Genomic DNA, 16,612 nt, shown 5'->3' with positions numbered 1-16,612 from the left:
GGCGGGGGCGGGGTGGCAGGAGCGCCTACTGGCCCCGCCCTGCAGGCGAGCGCCACCGCGAGCCTCGCCTCGCCTCGCCTCGCCTCGCCCCGCCCCGCCCCGCCCCGCAGCGCTGGCTAGGCAGTGCTGCGGCCGCCATTTTGTAGCGCTGGAGCGCGGCGCGGCCCCGGGCAGTGTTTGCTCCTCTCTAGTCCCCTTTCCCGTGCAGATTCCTCGGTAAGGAGCCGGCAGCGCCCGGGCCTCGCCAAGCCCCTTTCCTGCGCCGCGGGTCCGCCTGCGGGCGGGGGGAGGCCGGGCCGGACCCGCCCGCGCTTCGCCTGCCGCACAAAGAGGGGGGAGGGGAGGGCCGGGCCGGGCCGGGCCGGGCCGGGCCGGGCCGGGCGCCGCTCGGAGCTGCCGCGGCGGCTGCGCGGGCAGGTGAGTCTGTGTGGCCAGAGCTCAGGCGGTGGCGGGATTGAGGCCCGGCCCGGCCCGGCCTCGCCTCGCCTCGCTTCGCCGGGCGCCCGTGTAGAGCCCGCGTTGCTGCGGCTCCTTCCCACGGCCCCTGCGAGCGCGGGAGGCGGCGGCCGACCAGCAGTGGGAGCAGCAGCAGCGAGGGGCGAGCGCGGCGTGGCGGGTCCGACTCGGGCGAAGCAAAAGCCGTGGCGGGGCTGGAGCTGGTTTAAAGGTGTAAGAACGCATGCTCGGGCGATAGCTCCTTGCAGGATGTGCAGCCTGTGAGCGGCCCGTGTCTGATTGACAGTGAGTGCTTCATTAGTTGGCTTGTTTGGCTTGGCTCGGGGAATGCGGTGCCCTGCTCTGAGTCTTCCTGGTGAGCCTAGCCCTGCAGCTCGGGGGTAGCAAGTAAGTGCTGAAAGAAATCCGTGCAGCCCCTTGTAGAGACACGGTGGGGTTACTCAGTCTTGCTAGTGGCTCTGGACAGTTGTGCGCATCTTTCACTGCGTGCGCCCATCCACAGTGGTGGTGTTTGCATAAAAGAGACTCCTGTTTTGGAGCGATGTCACCATGAAGGTGTGCTTTTGGTGCAAAGTAGAGCTTATTTGGAAAGGCTGGTGAAGTATGCCTGTATCTCTTTTTCTGGGAATATTATAAGGAATAAGAAGGAAACAATTTTTATAGGGTAAATGTCTCTCCTTTACCAGGACACCGGGCCCCCCCCCAGTATAATTATATTTAGAGGATGTGTAGTGATGCCAAATCAAAGGTTAGTGTATATAACAAGTTAATTGTGATGGTGTAAGGTGGGTATTGCTGTGGGGGGTGGCATTAGGTCTGATTAAAAGTCTAAATGCATTTATGATCTTTGAAGCACGTTATCCCCAAATTCTGGCTAAAATGTTTTCCTGTGAGAATAAAATCATTGTTTTAGTTCTTGTATTGTCTTGCAGAGTTGTGTATCATGGTTCACCTTCAAGTGCTTGGGTTGCATAAATAAATCAGCAGTCCCCACATAGAAAATCTCTTTAGATCAGAACAACTTATATTTCATCCCAGTCAACAAAGCACCTAGTCTACCATGTGTGCTTTTCCTTGCCAGCTGTTCACTGGAGAACTTTAGTGGTTGAATCTCTTCAATAAAGGCATGCATCTATAGTCAGAATTGAAGTATGTTGTCAGTTCTGTATGGGGAAGCAGTATACCTACTTTATACTGTATTTGGCTATGTGACTAGGTGATATGTTCTTGAGTGCTAAATTGGAGTGAAAGAATGTTGGTACATACCTAAAGAAATCTGTGTTTTAAAATATTTTTTCAGCTAAGTTTTAACTTGTTTGTGTAAAGTATAATGTGACTGGTGGTACATGATGCTATGAAAAGTTGAAATATGGTGGACTGTAGCTTTGTATTTTTTAATCTTTTTGAAGAAAGTTGTGTAAGTTTGCATATTATGATGGCATTTTGCAGTCTAATGCGGGTATATAAACCATGGATTTTAGCCTATTATGTCTTTTTAAAGTTTCTAGACAAGTATATACTACTCGGCCTCTAAACGGGAAATATTTTGAGTAACTTAAGATTTTTTTTCTGGTGAAATGTTGTATGTATATGAAAGTTGTTATCAAATGGATAAAACTGTGAAAGCTGTACTTCAGAGGGTTCATAGTTTTGTATTGTTAAGTCTTATTTGCAATGGGGCTAGATTAGAAGCAGAGAATTCTAATTGGATGTTGTTCAGTCTTAAAACTCTTTGGCACTTGTATCAAAGGCGAGGTTTCAGTTGCATTTTTCTTCTGTATAGATCTGGAATCCTACTTTCAAAAAAGATTTTTTTAGGAATAACTATGCTCATTTTATCTCTTAATAGAGAATTCCATCTGGAGTGTAAGCTTTGTGGCTTCCTTTAAAGAAGTTCATAGATAAAAGTTGTTGATAACCCTTTGTAACAGACACTGCCTCTGTTAATATTAAGAATCTTGATTTTGTAATTTTTCTTGATCATGTCTGTCTTATTTGCTAGTTATGTGACCTTTCTATAGGGAATTTTCCAGAGGGACAAACATAGTTTGAGAGATTCCATCCACAAGCAAACCAGTTATTGGCTGTGTTTTTTTCCAGGCGCGAATACAGATGAACATTTCAGTAGAGATATCTTGGCTTTCTTGCTCATTCTTGTGATGCCTGGGATAGAATTGTAATAAGTTTAAGTTAAAAAAAATTACTAAAATTTTAACTACTTGATGTATTTACAGGGCAGTATTCTGCAGATAGACGGGTTCACAGTAGACAGTTTTCAGAATGCTGTGTGGAAGTGAGGTTATTGTAAAGTCTCTGAGGTGTAACTTGACTAGAATAGGTTTTGTTGGCTCATGGGAGGATGTTGGTGTATGTAGTTTTCAGAGATTTTCCTTAGCAGCAACTTAAGGTAGTATTTTGCTCAAATTGAATAGGTAGGTGCAGAATTAAGAAGCAGTTGTCCTGATAGTGTTAGTAAAACTGTGGTTACTAACACTAATTTCTGTTATAACCCAAAAGTTTAGGATTTGATCCTGCATTGAGGAAGTGGGGGGAGGTTGTATATAACTGTTGCCTTTAAAATGAGATGATAACTAATTCCCTTTTCTGGGAAAAAGTGATGTTTGTTAAATTCTGTCTTCTGACTTTTAACTTATGTATAACTTATGTTCCAGTAAGGCATAGTCATGATTTTAGAACAATCAGAATAAAACCAAACAATGCAGTTATCAAAATGTGACACTGGTGTAAGGATTGGATATATTAAACTTTTAAAAAATCTTATTCTTGTGGTTGCTGTATGTTGCAGTGCATTGTGGTGGTCTCACACGTGAACTTTCTAAATATACAGTTCATTGTGGACTGTCACCTCTGTTGTGTTGCCTGCATTGATTTTTGCCTCCATTTATTCTTTATTGCAGTCTAAAAGTTGGTTTTAATTGGTTGCCCACAGGATTGGCTTGGCTTCTGCTACTTGTTAAGAAAAAAAACATCTGTCTTGCAGGTAAGAGGTTTTGGATTCAAGATTTTTTTAATGCATATTGATTACATGTTAAGATATAATCTTAAAGGTCATTTGAAGTATGTGAGTTTGGTTTTGGAATGCTTCTGGGTGTTGTTAAAAAAAATCATGTCGTTAGGTTTTTTTTAATTCTGGTTCCATTGGTGATGGTTGGCTTGGCAGCATTGTCCCCTTAAACAGATGTTCTGCCAAACGCTAAAATATTACTGTTTTTATCAGCATGTGGTAGCTTTGAGTACTCAAACAAATTTTCTGCATTGTTTATAAAAATAGGTATTTGCTTCAGGTAATAGCTTTGCATTTTTCCAGGAGTTACAGGTACTGAAATGTACTGGTAAGCTTCTTACTAGGTTTTTGAGATAACAAATGAGATCAAACACTTGTTTGAGAGAACAGTGTTTTTAATTTTTGTCTTTTAAAAGAGTTTGCCACCTGGCTAGTTCTAGTTATTGCCAGACAGCATGAGGCTGCATACTTAAAAAAAAAAAAAAAAAAAAAAAAAAAAGAGAGAGAGAGAACTTCCTGAATGGCAGTATTCTTTCAGCTACTAGGTTCTTTCTGTTCAAGACTGTGAAATTGTGCACATAGTGATGGTATTCCTGATCATAGGAAAGTAGGGCTGGAAGAGACCTTACAAGGTCATCTAGTTGAGTCCCCTCGATAAGGAAGGATCATTCCTGACTAAACCATCCCAACTGAGTCTGTCCAACCTGCTCTTGAAAGGTTCCAGGAATGAAGACTCCACAACTTCTCTAGGTAGGTTGTTCCAATTGCTTGACCACCATCATAGTCACAAAGCTCCTCCTAATCTCTAACTTAAATTTCCCATGCCACAGCTTGAGGCCATTGCTGCTAGTTCAGTTCCTTACAGCACCAGAGGAAAGCCCATCTCCACCCTCTCTAATATTGCCCTTCAGGTATTTGAAAATTGTTAACAAATCCCCCCTGTTTTCTCTTCTCCAGGCTAAATAACCCTGGTTCTTTCAGCCTTTCCTTTTAAGTTCTGCTTCTCAGGCCCCTGATAATTTTGTTGCTCTCAGTACAAGAATCACTTCCCTGGATTTGCAAGTAATACTCCCATTAATACCACCCAGAATGCAGTTGGCTTTTCTTTTCTCCCTTCCATCAAGAGCATAATATTGGCTTTATTCAACTTAATGGTCCACCGTAACCCCAAGCACCTTCTCCACAGTACAGCTTAGCTAGTCATTCCCCAGTCTGTATTTGTGCATACGGTTATTTCAGTGGTTTCATACGAAGTCATTGCTACAAACCCAAAGAACTTCAAAGTTCCCGTTTCTTGCGTTTCTCCATCCAGTCCATCTTTTCTCTCAATAATTCTATCTCTTTGATTGAAGACAGCATCTTGGAACACATTACCGTTCAAATCTCTGTACACTCACTAGGAAACTAGTTGAGCTTTCCAAATGTTTTAATTGGTGAACTAAACATATATTTAAAAATTAGTCCATTGCTTTCTCTGTGCAGTGTGTTGTACATATGGCCTTAAATTACTTCTACTCTGTGCAACAAGCTTCTGTTAATCTTAATGGAGTTGTACATTGAGGAGACAATATTATCCTTCTGCCTATGTTGTATTCTTTTTGAAATTGGAAGTTACACATCATGATAAATATGTAATTTATTAGAATTTTAAAACTAGGTTATTACTATGTTGGCAGCCCCTTCCATTTTGGTCTTAAATTGTTAAAGTGGATGTTTTGTACTTGTCAAATCTGAAATTCCACTACCAGTTTGCAAACAAGAGACTCTTTCTGCTAAACTTTCACAATTCCTGTTCCAAAAATGACAATCTAAGGACCTTTTTTAATATCCCTACAGTGAGAGCAATGGAGCTTTGATCACAAAGTTAATAAGTGAATAGTATGTACCATTGTCAACATCTTCCAATATACTGACTTTTCACAAGTCGGTGTTGAAATGCTTTGATTGGATTATATTTATCTATCAGATGTTCAGTCAATGGGACGTTTGTTCCCGAGTCACTTAAATGCTTTTAAGAATCTACGTTGTGATGATAGGATCCTAACTGCAGACTGCTCTTCTTAGGAAGTTTGACTTCCAAGTGTGGTTTTAAAAAGCACTGTAAAAATGTTGAAATTCTGGATGGCTTATGGTTAATACTGAAGCAGTTTATTTTTTTCAATTGACAAATCTTATGCTATGAAGAAACCTATAATTAAAATGCAGTTTTAACATCTGATATTAATGAGCATGCTTAACTTCAAGAATGTGAGTTAGTGGAACTATTAAAATTCTTAATAAATTATTTGCATGATTAGCGTCCTAATTTTTTCCATCCTGTTTTGGTTTGTATTTGTTTTGTAGAATTCAAATAGTATATCTTGCCAATAATTTAGATTCAAAATAACTTGGCATTTATAATTTAGTTAAGCTATAAAAAAAGGGCTTCTCTTTAAATAATAATTGGAACTGAGGCTGATGGCACTGCTTCAGGGATTTGATTACCTGAATCTTAAGTAATTAACTGACACTTATGACACAGTATTAGTCTTCAGAATGAAAGCCCCTGTTTCTTGTTTGTTTCTGTTTTTAATGGGTTTTTGAGTTGCAGTTATGAGTGTTTTATCACACCTGAAAGGTCACAATGTGAAGTGATAATTTGAGAGTTCTGATCTCCTCAGTCATCTGGATGTCATGTCCTTTCCAAAATGTGCTAATGATTACATGAAGAGTAGATGGTGCTTCATAAACTCAACTGCAAATCTAGATAAAAAACTCGTGCAGTTACAGCAGTTGAGCATGCATGCTGGCAATTATGTCAGCAAATAGACAAAAAAATAGTTCTGTGTATTTTTTGGTATCTTAATGTTTGTAAAAACCTGATGTAAATACTGTCTTCACAAAACAATATCTGTTCTGAATATCTAGTGATGAATTTAGTTTGTTTTTTAAACACAATACTTCAGAAAAAAAAATTAAAAACTATATCACATCAAAAATGTGATCAACTACTTAAAGTAGTGTCAGTGGAGCAAATCACCAAACTCCTCACTTAATGTAAAGAATATTTGTTTAACTGACACTTGTCAATTTTTGGCTAACATTCCCTTTGCCCTGGCAAGGAAGTTAAGATCATGGAGCAGATCATCAAGAAAACTGTTTCTAAATATTTAGAGGTAATCATAAATCACCAACATAGATTTGTCTAGAGCTAGTCACTCTTGTTCACCCTGATTTCCTTCTACAAGATGATGACGAGTTTTGAAGATTAGAGAACAGTGGTTGTCCTTGACTTTAGGAAAACATTTGATGTTTGTCTTATCAATGGGTCGGCGTCTAATTGGGAGGAAGTACTGAGTGAGGTTTCCTAGGGTTCTGTTTTGGGTCTGGTACTGTTTTAGTAGTATCTCCATTAATGATATGGAGAATGAAATTTAGTGTTGAGCACATACTTAACAGAGCTACAGAAGACCACCAACCTGGGTGGAGCAGGGAGACACTGTGGAGTTAGGATTCACAGTAATGTGGATAAGCTGGAGAAGTGGTTGGTAATTAACAAAGTAAAATTCAGTAAGAACAAATGCAGATCCCTGCAATTAGGACAGAATGATCAGATGCACAAGTGCAAATTAGGCAACAATTGGCCAAAGCCTGTTTAATGCTTATGACAATGAACATCAAGTATTAGAGGGAGAGGAAAATATTTCAACAAAGGACATGGATCATTCATTCTTCTCCAGTTGCTTTTAACTGCAGAATACTAGAGAGCCTTTGATGTGTTGCCCATGACAGAATAGGATTAGGAGCAGCATTTTTGTTTCCTGAGTATTAAGTTTTTACTTGGTGTCAGTGTGAATAGCTTTTTGTTTTGTTGTAACTTTCCCAGCAGCGAACAACAACCTTGTGCAACAGTATGGAACAGATAGAACTCTTGTGATGGAGATGATAGCTTTTTTTAGACCAACTAGATAGTTGCACAATTTTTAAAAAATGTTTACAAGCTTTCAGGCCCAAATGCCTTTCATCAAGCAAAGGAAAATTCAGAGATTGCAAAAATTCTCCCAAGTAGAAACAAGAATTGGAGATTAATCTTTATTGAAATTGCTGGGGGAAATCAGGGAGACAAATGTAACTGAATCAGAATTTGACATGGGTATAAAGGTAAATAATGCTTGGGCTATAGGTGCATAAATGGAGAGTTGAAGCAAATTGTATCGTAGAAGCAGTATGGAAATAGGCTGCATATTTGAAAGCCTCAGAACTGAGCAGGCTGTGTTGAGAATGTTACTATTTGTAAACTTCCCACTGTTGAGCTGGAGTTGCTGCTTTTGCAGATTATCATGTTTGCAACTGATAATTGGGGCATGTTGTCTTGCTATGGGGTTAATCTATTCATGCGTCTCTTGCCTTAATCTGAGAGAGTGCTTTAGGATCTTTAATGATCACAAATGATGAAAATTAGTTTATATCCAGAAGTTGGCATGTTAGTAGCCTTCCTTAGTCTGTGCTGGTTGTTTGGTTCTTTGAGTGGGATTCTGCTTGAATATCTATACATACTTTAGCATCTAGGACAGTGATTCTTAACTATACTGACCTGTCGTGGGGTCTTTGAGTTCATTGCAACAGAAGAATTGCTTTATTGTTTTTTCTGTTGTCAAAAAACTGGTGAAAATAGATCTGGCATTTTCTAAGAGGTGCCTGGAGTGTAAGGGGATTGAGAACCTCTGATCTAGGAGTTCTTGGTGGTCTTCCATGCAGATTTGAACTAGCTCACACTGGTCAGTGAGGGAGCTAATTGAACTCTGGAAGTGGTGATCAGGCAAAGGGAGATGCTGATGATAATTTCTTGAAGACAAGAAGTGGTTTTCTGACCTAGTGAATTGTTTGATTTGTCAAGTCAGAAGCATCTCCTCCTTTCCAAGGGGCATTTCTAGATTCTGAAAGAATTTGAGAACAGCTAAGTTACTAGGTCAGATTTACTCAGGCTATACAAAGTTAACTCCTTTTGCTTAAGTATAGCTATTTTGTGGTTGCTTTCAACTAGCTAAATTGAAGTTAATCTGTGGATTTTGTTTAGAGATTTCAGGAGGTACTGCCTGTATTCAGAAGGTACCTGTATTTCAGGAGGTACTACCATTTTAACAGCAGGGGAAGGGGCTAAAGTGACCAGCCCCTGTGGTGTGCATGTATTGTAGTTTTTTCTGGCAGCGCCAGGAGTTTGAACTGCCCAAGCTGCACCAACTCTTTCCCACCCCAACCCCCTTTCTGCTGATAGCTAGCAGAGCTCCATTGGTTATTAAGTGTAATTTTTTCATGCTGCTGTGTAAGTATTTTGGTAGAACTTTTGTAGATTAGGGCTGGAGAAGTAGGTGCTATTTAAAAACATTAACACTGTAATATATTTTTAAAAATAATTTAGCAGTTTGTGTAGTTAAGTGTGAAAATAAGGTTGGACTCAACCAGCTAAAAGTTTTGAATATAGCACTAAATCTTAAATTCTGTCTATGTGTTGTTATGAAATGCTTATTTTCCTCGCCCAGATTGGAAATATTTGTAGGTCTAGGTCAAAATTTTCAGAGTAGCATGCTTAAGTGTTATGTAGACATCAAAAAAGAAAACAAAACACACTTAATTTTAAAGTGCTGTGCATCCAGCATTTCTTTTTTGAAGCTGCTGGCAGCTCTGGGGTGCTTAACACTTTTAAAGATCATAGTTGATTTTAGGGTTCCAATTTTAGGTACTCCTTTTAAAATCTCTTGGCCCTATTCTTTATGTATTTACAGGGTACCTAGACTCCCATGTAGTTGTGTTCATACTATGACTCTGCTCCACATGTCATTAACAGAGTTTGATCAGGCCTTGACTTTAATCAGAAAGAAGAGATCATTGTTGTTTTTTGTTGTTTCCCTTGTTTGCAATTTGAAGGAACATTCTGTTAGCCAAGTATATTCAGAAGCATGTTATTGAAATTGGGGTAATGCCCAAAGGTCCTAGTAATTGTTAGGTCTCCATTAGAGGAGGTCCTAGGACCTCCATTGTTAGGTCATAGGCACTGTGTTCATTTAGGGGTAGACACTCTACCTTTCTAAGAGTGTGGTTTACATTTTTGGGGTGTGAATTGTCTTAAAGAAACACAATAAGAAAAACAAGGAAAAGCTTTAGCAATTAAGCTGTTTAAAAATAGGAAATCAGCTAAACTAGGAAATAAGATCAATTGCATCTTATTTCTTGCTGTTCTTTACATATTTAAGATCTGTGGAAAATAAAAAGTTCTTACAATGTTTCAGTAGTGCTGTATTTTTCTGTTCAGTCAAAACATGAGCTGCTTAAGTGTACAAATGTTTCTCCTTTGTCTCCTAAGATACATATGATAAGTTCATTTGTTTAGTTAAAACAGCCATTTTCCTTGCATTTGATTAAAGAATAAACCTTCTGATATAATGATTTTTGCTGACAGTTGGGTTTTGTACTGATGCTTGTTTGGGTCTTAGGCTGCTGATCTTTCCTTTTTGAATTTTGATTTAAACTACTTTTTACTTGCAGCAAAAAAATCTTCAGTTCATGTTTTATGTTCGTAAATGTTCAATGTGGTAAACAAATCTGAATAAAGAACTCTAGAACATAAAAATACTTTTTTTTTCTTTGCATGATGTCCTTAGGAGTTTGTAAATAATATAGTAGATGGTGTCTGTAGGTAAATGCATGGTGTCATAAACAGTAGTCTGACATGGCCGTTGCCTTTTCTCATCTGCAGGTGTGTGTTGTTTCAGCGCAGCATGGCTGTGGTCATCCGCTTGCAAGGTCTCCCGATTGTGGCGGGGACCATGGACATTCGTCACTTCTTCTCTGGATTGACCATTCCTGATGGGGGCGTGCATATTGTAGGGGGTGAACTGGGTGAGGCTTTCATCGTTTTTGCCACTGATGAAGATGCAAGGCTTGGTATGATGCGCACAGGTGGTACTATTAAAGGGTCAAAAGTAACACTATTGCTTAGTAGCAAAACTGAAATGCAAAACATGATAGAACTCAGTCGTAGGCGTTTTGAAACTGCCAATCTAGATATGCCACCAGCAAATGCTAGCAGGTCTGGACCACCACCTAGTTCTGGAATGAGTGGTAGGGTAAACTTACCAACTACTGTAACTAACTTTAACAATCCCTCTCCTAGTGTAGTAACTGCCTCTACTACTGTTCATGACAGCAACAAAAACATACCCACATTCTCCACTGCCAGTATGGGAACTGCACCTCCAAATCTTGGGACTACCTTTGGTAACCCGACATTTAGTTCAACAATACCTAGTACAGCATCCCCTATGAACGCTGTACCACCTCCACCAATTCCTCCTATGCCAGCTATGCCATCTTTACCACCTATGCCTTCCATTCCTCCTATACCTGTCCCACCTCCTGTACCTACCCTGCCTCCTGTTCCTCCTGTTCCCCCAATACCTCCTGTACCCCCTGTACCACCAATGACCTCTATGCCCCCTATATCAGGAATGCCTCCTATGAATCCTCCACCTGTAGCACCTTTACCTGCTGGAATGAATGGGTCTGGAACAGCATTGAATATGAACAGTGGCTTGACTCCAATGTTTATAGGTCCCATGAATCCTGTAAATCCTATTCAGATGAATTCTCAAAGTAGCATGAAACCACTTCCTATCAATCCAGATGATTTGTATGTCAGTGTTCATGGAATGCCCTTCTCTGCAACAGAATCTGATGTAAAAGACTTTTTCCATGGGCTTCGTGTGGATGCAGTGCATATGCTAAAAGATCATGTAGGCCGAAATAATGGAAATGGACTAGTTAAGTTTTTCTCTCCTCAAGATACATTTGAAGCACTGAAGCGAAACAGAATGCTAATGATTCAACGCTATGTTGAAGTTAGTCCTGCAACAGAGAGACAGTGGGTATCTGCTGGAGGCCATATCACTTTCAAGCAAACCATGGGTGGTTCTGGACAGCCCCATCCTCCTCCACAAACACATGCTAGGTCCAAATCTCCTAGTGGACAGAAAAGGTCAAGATCAAGATCTCCACATGAGCAGGGTTTCTGTGTCTATTTGAAAGGTCTGCCTTTCGAATCAGAGAACAAGCATGTAATAGATTTCTTTAAAAAATTAGATATTGTTGAAGACAGCATTTATATAGCTTATGGACCCAATGGAAAAGCAATTGGTGAGGGTTTTGTTGAGTTCAGGAATGAAGCCGATTACAAAGCAGCTCTGTGTCATCATAAGCAGTACATAGGGAATCGTTTTATTCAAGTTCATCCCATAACTAAAAAGGCGATGTTAGAAAAGATAGACATGATTCGGAAAAGACTGCAGAATTTCAACTATGATCAGAGAGAGATCATAATGAATACGGAGGGGGAGACTGGTTCACCAAAATTATGTGCACATATATCAAATATTCCATACAATATTACAAAAATTGAGATTCTTCAGTTTCTAGAGGGACTGGCAGTAGAAGAAAACTCTGTGCAAATTCTTGTTGATAATAACGGGCAAGGTTTAGGACAAGCCCTGGTTCAGTTTAAAACGGAAGATGATGCTCACAAAGCAGAACGCCTGCACCGTAAAAAACTGAATGGAAGAGATGTTGTTTTACGTTTGATTACTGTAGAAGAAATGAGAGAAATTGAAAGAAATCCACCATCCCAAGGCAAAAAGTTGCTGAAAATGCCAATGCAAGGGAATGTAGCAGTGCCAGGAGTACAAAATGCTGGTGGTGATGAGCATTCCTTCATGGGTGGTAGTTCGAAAGATGTCAACAATGGCCCTCCATTTAATTTTCCTGGTAATTTTAGCGCTACGTTTGGTCCCCCTCTGCCACCACCAGGAGTTGGTGGCTTTGGTGATTCTAGACCAGGAATGCCTTCAGTTGGAAGCAGTGGTTTGCCTGGTGCAGGTATTGATATCCCAGGTTTTGGGAGTGGTCCTAGTAATTTGAGCGGACCATCAAATTTTGGAGGGGGACCGCAAAGCTTTGGGAATGGGCCTGGTAATTTAAGTGGCCCTCCTACTTTTGGTAGTGGCCCTCCAGGTATTGCAAGTGGACTTGGGCATTTAAGTGGACCTCCAGGTTTTGGAGCTGGACCAGGAAACTTGCATATTAGTGGACCCCCGGGTTTTGGAACGGGTTCTGGTAAGCCAGGGCCTACTGTCATTAAAGTACAAAATATGCCCTTTACTGTGTCAGTGGATGAAATTTTGGATTTCTTTTATGGTTACCAAGTGATCCCAGGTTCAGTGTGCTTAAAATACAATGAAAAAGGAATGCCCACAGGAGAAGCAATGGTTGCATTCGAGTCTCGTGATGAAGCAATGGCTGCTGTGGTTGATTTAAATGACAGGCCTATAGGCTCAAGAAAAGTCAAACTTGTCTTGGGGTAGCTGTTCATATGAAATGTCTGTAGAATAGATACCCATAGTGCTGTGATTAATGCATCCACATTGTTTTTATAGTGTATCCAGGATAGAACCTGTGGATTTGTTTAAATTGTAATCAGATTTGTTTTGCGAAGACAAAACAGTGGTTTAACCATTTATATAAGAAACCCTGCAAGGATGAATGTGCAGAGGATTTTTGATTTAAAAATATGTGAGAAGAGAGATTCTTTTGCACGAAATAGAAAAAGTTTGCTGAAGCTAAACTGACCCCATGATGTTTATCAAGGAATCTAGATTGGTTTTATGTAGTTGTGGATAAAGGAAATAGTTTATGTAATGAGATGAAGTCAATGAGGCCCTCAGTGGGTGCTATTGCAAGCCATTGTAAAATAGATAGCTCTTCCTAGATTCGGTTAAAAACTGGCTGAATTACTTTGTTCCGGGTTAAAGCTTTGTTTATAATTTTCCTCTGCAAGTGAATGAATTCTCAGTGTATAGATTAATTGTTTTGTGTATGTACTCCTATTTTCAAAGGTTATTGCTGTATAGATAGAATTATGCACATGGCTAATGTCTACCAAGCTATTTCATATATACCTATGAGCAGAACTGTTCTGTAAAATTCAAGCTGTTCTTTGTGGAATAACCTTTAGCTATTGTTGCAACTATAACTGTGCAGAATAAGACTTTTGCCACAAATGTAGCTACCCTCAAACATTATTGTATTTAGTTTTCTAGTAAAAAATAAAGTTGGTGCCATACCAGCAACAACTCAGAAACATTCATCATTGTTTAAGTAGCTTGATTTGTTAGGATTATGTAACAGTTGTGATAGACTCTTTGACACTAGCTTGGATAGTGAATGTTGTATTTCTTGTGTATCTGCTGAACTACTCGCAAGGAATCTCTCTATTTAAGAGAACCAAAGGGATTATCATTATTAGAAGATTGGATTCCAGCTAAAGATTTCATGTTTAAACTACTCTTAAATGCTTTTTATCTTAACTTCAGCAACTGTGCTGTGAAATACTGTCATGGGTCAATACAGAGATTTAATCTTATTTTTCCCCTCAAAAAACCTTGAAAACACTTTTTTGAGTTTACTATATTTTTGCAATAAACTTGTGCTGTTTTATTCAAATTCTGTAAAGAGTTGACATTTTCTTTACTGTGCAGTGAAGACTTTCATGGAGAATAGAAAATCAAAAAGGAAGCAATTATTCACAAGATTGAACAATAGAATTTGTAGTTTGTCTACTCTTGGTTTATTAGATATTCAAATTCTTTTTGCTGTCTGAAATTCCACAATTCCCTGCAAATCATTGTACTTAAACATAGTAGCCTGTAAGCTGTTCTGTTTCTTGGTCAAAGAAATCTCGTGCCTTTTAGTGTTGCATATTATGGAACACTGAAGTATACTGTCTGGCATAATTTATAGGTGCAAGTGGCAACAGTTTTATTCATGTAGTGTATAGGGGAGATCTGAAAACCTGTGCAACGCTACCTTCTGAGAGGATTTTCCAGTACAGGAATTTTTGGAAGGCTTGTAAAAGGTGTACTACAATAAAGAGGTGGTTGCATTACACATCCTTTTGAAATTCATCAGAATAAATTTGTTTTTGACAAATCACTAGGTGGTACACTCCCACATTTGAAAAGCTTTGTGATTGTATATACTGTTTACAATTAAGTCTCCTGTTAATAAAATTGTCTGTCTTTGTTATGCGTTTTAACAGTCTTGGGGATATTGTTTCAACAGATGTTTTTCTTTGAGAGTACTATTACTGATTCAGTAAGATGATTTGAATAGGAGACAAGTATTTGAGCTTTTTTTAAAATTTTGCTCTTTGTTCTTGAAACAATTTTCTAATTAAAATTTCCTACTATATTTCAGTTATTATTTGGGTGCTGTTTCTTCATATTTCACATTAGAATAAAAGTACTGAAAAGGAAAACCTGGTTTCACTGTGGACAGAACTGGTTGAATTTAGAAGATATTAGTATATGGCTTGCAGACATTGATGATAACTATTTCAAGCTTAAATGAATCACAACATGCTTTCCTTGTTGTGAAATTGTAATTTAACTACTGGTATGTGAAATTTGATCCATATGCATCTAAGAGCTAAAATAGTGCAGTGCATCTTGATTCTCTTTTGGATGTCAGAGCATTAGTAGACCTTTCTGAAATACTCCAGGAATTTCTTATATCGTGATATCTGCTTTTACACATCTCTTCAGATTTTCTAACAAGCTGCAGGTTTGTGTTGGGAAAACTTACATTTCTGGTTATTTTAATTTTCTGTATGGTCTAAAGGACTTGTAAAATTATTTCCTAAGTTGTGCATTTGTAAACACTTTTCATTTTCAAAATTTTATGTAAAACAAAGTTTGCGTTTTGTATTTAGTAGGATTGATACTGATGGAAAAGGAATTTTCTAATGACGGGTTTGAGTTCGCTTTTCCGTATCTTGCTGTGTGCTTTGGTATACTCATGACCTTTAGCATAATACATTAGTAAATGCATCTTTGTAAAGTGTATACTTGTAAATAAATGTGAACTCCCCACAAATATTAGGAAGTCGTATTTGCATGTAAAGCTTTGAGGTGTCTTCTATATAATGATTTAGTAGCATGCTGCTTACCATAAGTAATGATGAATTAAAATTCCTTCAAGATAGTATAAAGAAAAGAATGCAGTGGGCTAAAATAAGTTGCAAATACATTATAACCAAATATGTCATAGGTCATTTTAGCGTTAGTTGGTGTCCAAAATTGTGGAAATCAAGGCAGTGAAATTTTAAAGGATCCTAGTTATCTGGAACTTTGTGGCACACTGTAAGATGTGCAGGAAAAAAAGTGACTTGCTTATTTAAAAAAAAAATGTAACTAGCAACAATTAGAGGTTTAATACATGAGGTAGAAGATGTGGAGGATATTGCTGCTGTGGTAAGACCTGTAATCGTACATAGTTTATTACATGGTGGGTTGAGAGGAAGGATCACTTGCTACCAAATTACCATTATCATAAGAACTTGAAAAAAAATAAATTGCTTCAGATTTAGCCATTGCATTTTGGACCCGATTCATAATGTGGCCTGTTTTAAATATAGTGTCAACTGAAACATTAATCTAGAAGTCCTTTGAAATTGACCAAGTTGTCGGAGTAAGGCTTTATTTTTAAAGTTAGGCTGCCTAATTTGGAGCCAAATCAGGATCTAAATGTGTCTGGTGAGTTTCAGAAATATGTCAAAAGCATTAAACATTCAGCTATGAAAATACCCCGTGTAAAAAGAAATATGACTTTGTGGCTTATTTGTACACTAAGGTCAACAATGTGAAATAAAAATAGAATAAAATGAAAAGAGGCTTTAACTGACTTTAAATTCCAACAAGAAGATGCCACCATGGTACTAAATCTAAACTTTTGCTCTTAAAGCAGTATTTATTGAATGAATATTGCACAAACTAAAACAAAGTTTTGCTCTTAATGGAGCAAGTACAACTTTGTTTTTGAACTACAACTGTTGTATATTGATAAAGGTAAGAATTTCTCAGTAAAGGGCCACTGTGTTGCCTTTTAAAAGTAGAATTACTTTTTGAAGGTCTGTTGCTTTTTAGAAAATTGAAGGATATCCTTTATACAGTAAACAGTTTATTTCCTTTTCCCTTACATGCATAATGTCTGAGTCTGTTGGAAGTAGGAAGGAAAACTAATAAGGAAGTCAACAAAAATTATGATATT

At 38.6% G+C, this 16,612-nt stretch overlaps 2 protein-coding genes across 6 annotated transcripts in view; both read left to right on the top strand.

Moving 5' to 3' along the window:
• The first annotated feature begins 98 nt into the window (after nt 1–98).
• Nucleotides 99–16,612, top strand: part of CPNE1 (copine 1) — an 82,177-nt gene continuing 65,663 nt past the window's right edge. Inside the window, exons 1-2 of one of the 4 annotated variants that reach the window (XM_090064146.1) lie at nt 135–216; nt 3,407–3,457. The gene's annotated coding sequence lies outside the window, so the exon portion shown is untranslated. Of the gene's footprint in view, nt 217–3,374; nt 3,458–10,351; nt 10,358–16,612 lie in introns of those variants that run through there. The other 3 variants (XM_090064143.1, XM_090064144.1, XM_090064147.1) reach the window with 3 other exon arrangements.
• Nucleotides 129–14,760, top strand: RBM12 (RNA binding motif protein 12). 2 transcript variants are annotated; one of them, XM_090064142.1, is made up of 3 exons: nt 129–216; nt 3,407–3,457; nt 10,215–14,760. In XM_090064142.1, exon 3 carries the CDS (start codon nt 10,237–10,239, stop codon nt 12,868–12,870), a length of 2,634 nt encoding a protein of 877 aa, XP_089920268.1. In that variant the 5' UTR covers nt 129–216; nt 3,407–3,457; nt 10,215–10,236; the 3' UTR covers nt 12,871–14,760. The 2 variants fall into 2 exon arrangements, with proteins under 2 accessions (XP_089920268.1, XP_089920267.1); XM_090064141.1 differs by having other exon boundaries at nt 160–216; nt 3,375–3,457.

The sequence above is a fragment of the Crocodylus siamensis genome, chromosome 10 (genome assembly GCF_052110815.1).
Source record: "Crocodylus siamensis isolate JL-2025a chromosome 10, ASM5211081v1, whole genome shotgun sequence".
Lineage (NCBI taxonomy): Eukaryota > Metazoa > Chordata > Crocodylia > Crocodylidae > Crocodylus > Crocodylus siamensis.
The sequence above is the reverse complement of the archived record's forward strand: the minus strand, read 5'-3'. Positions and strand labels throughout refer to the sequence as shown.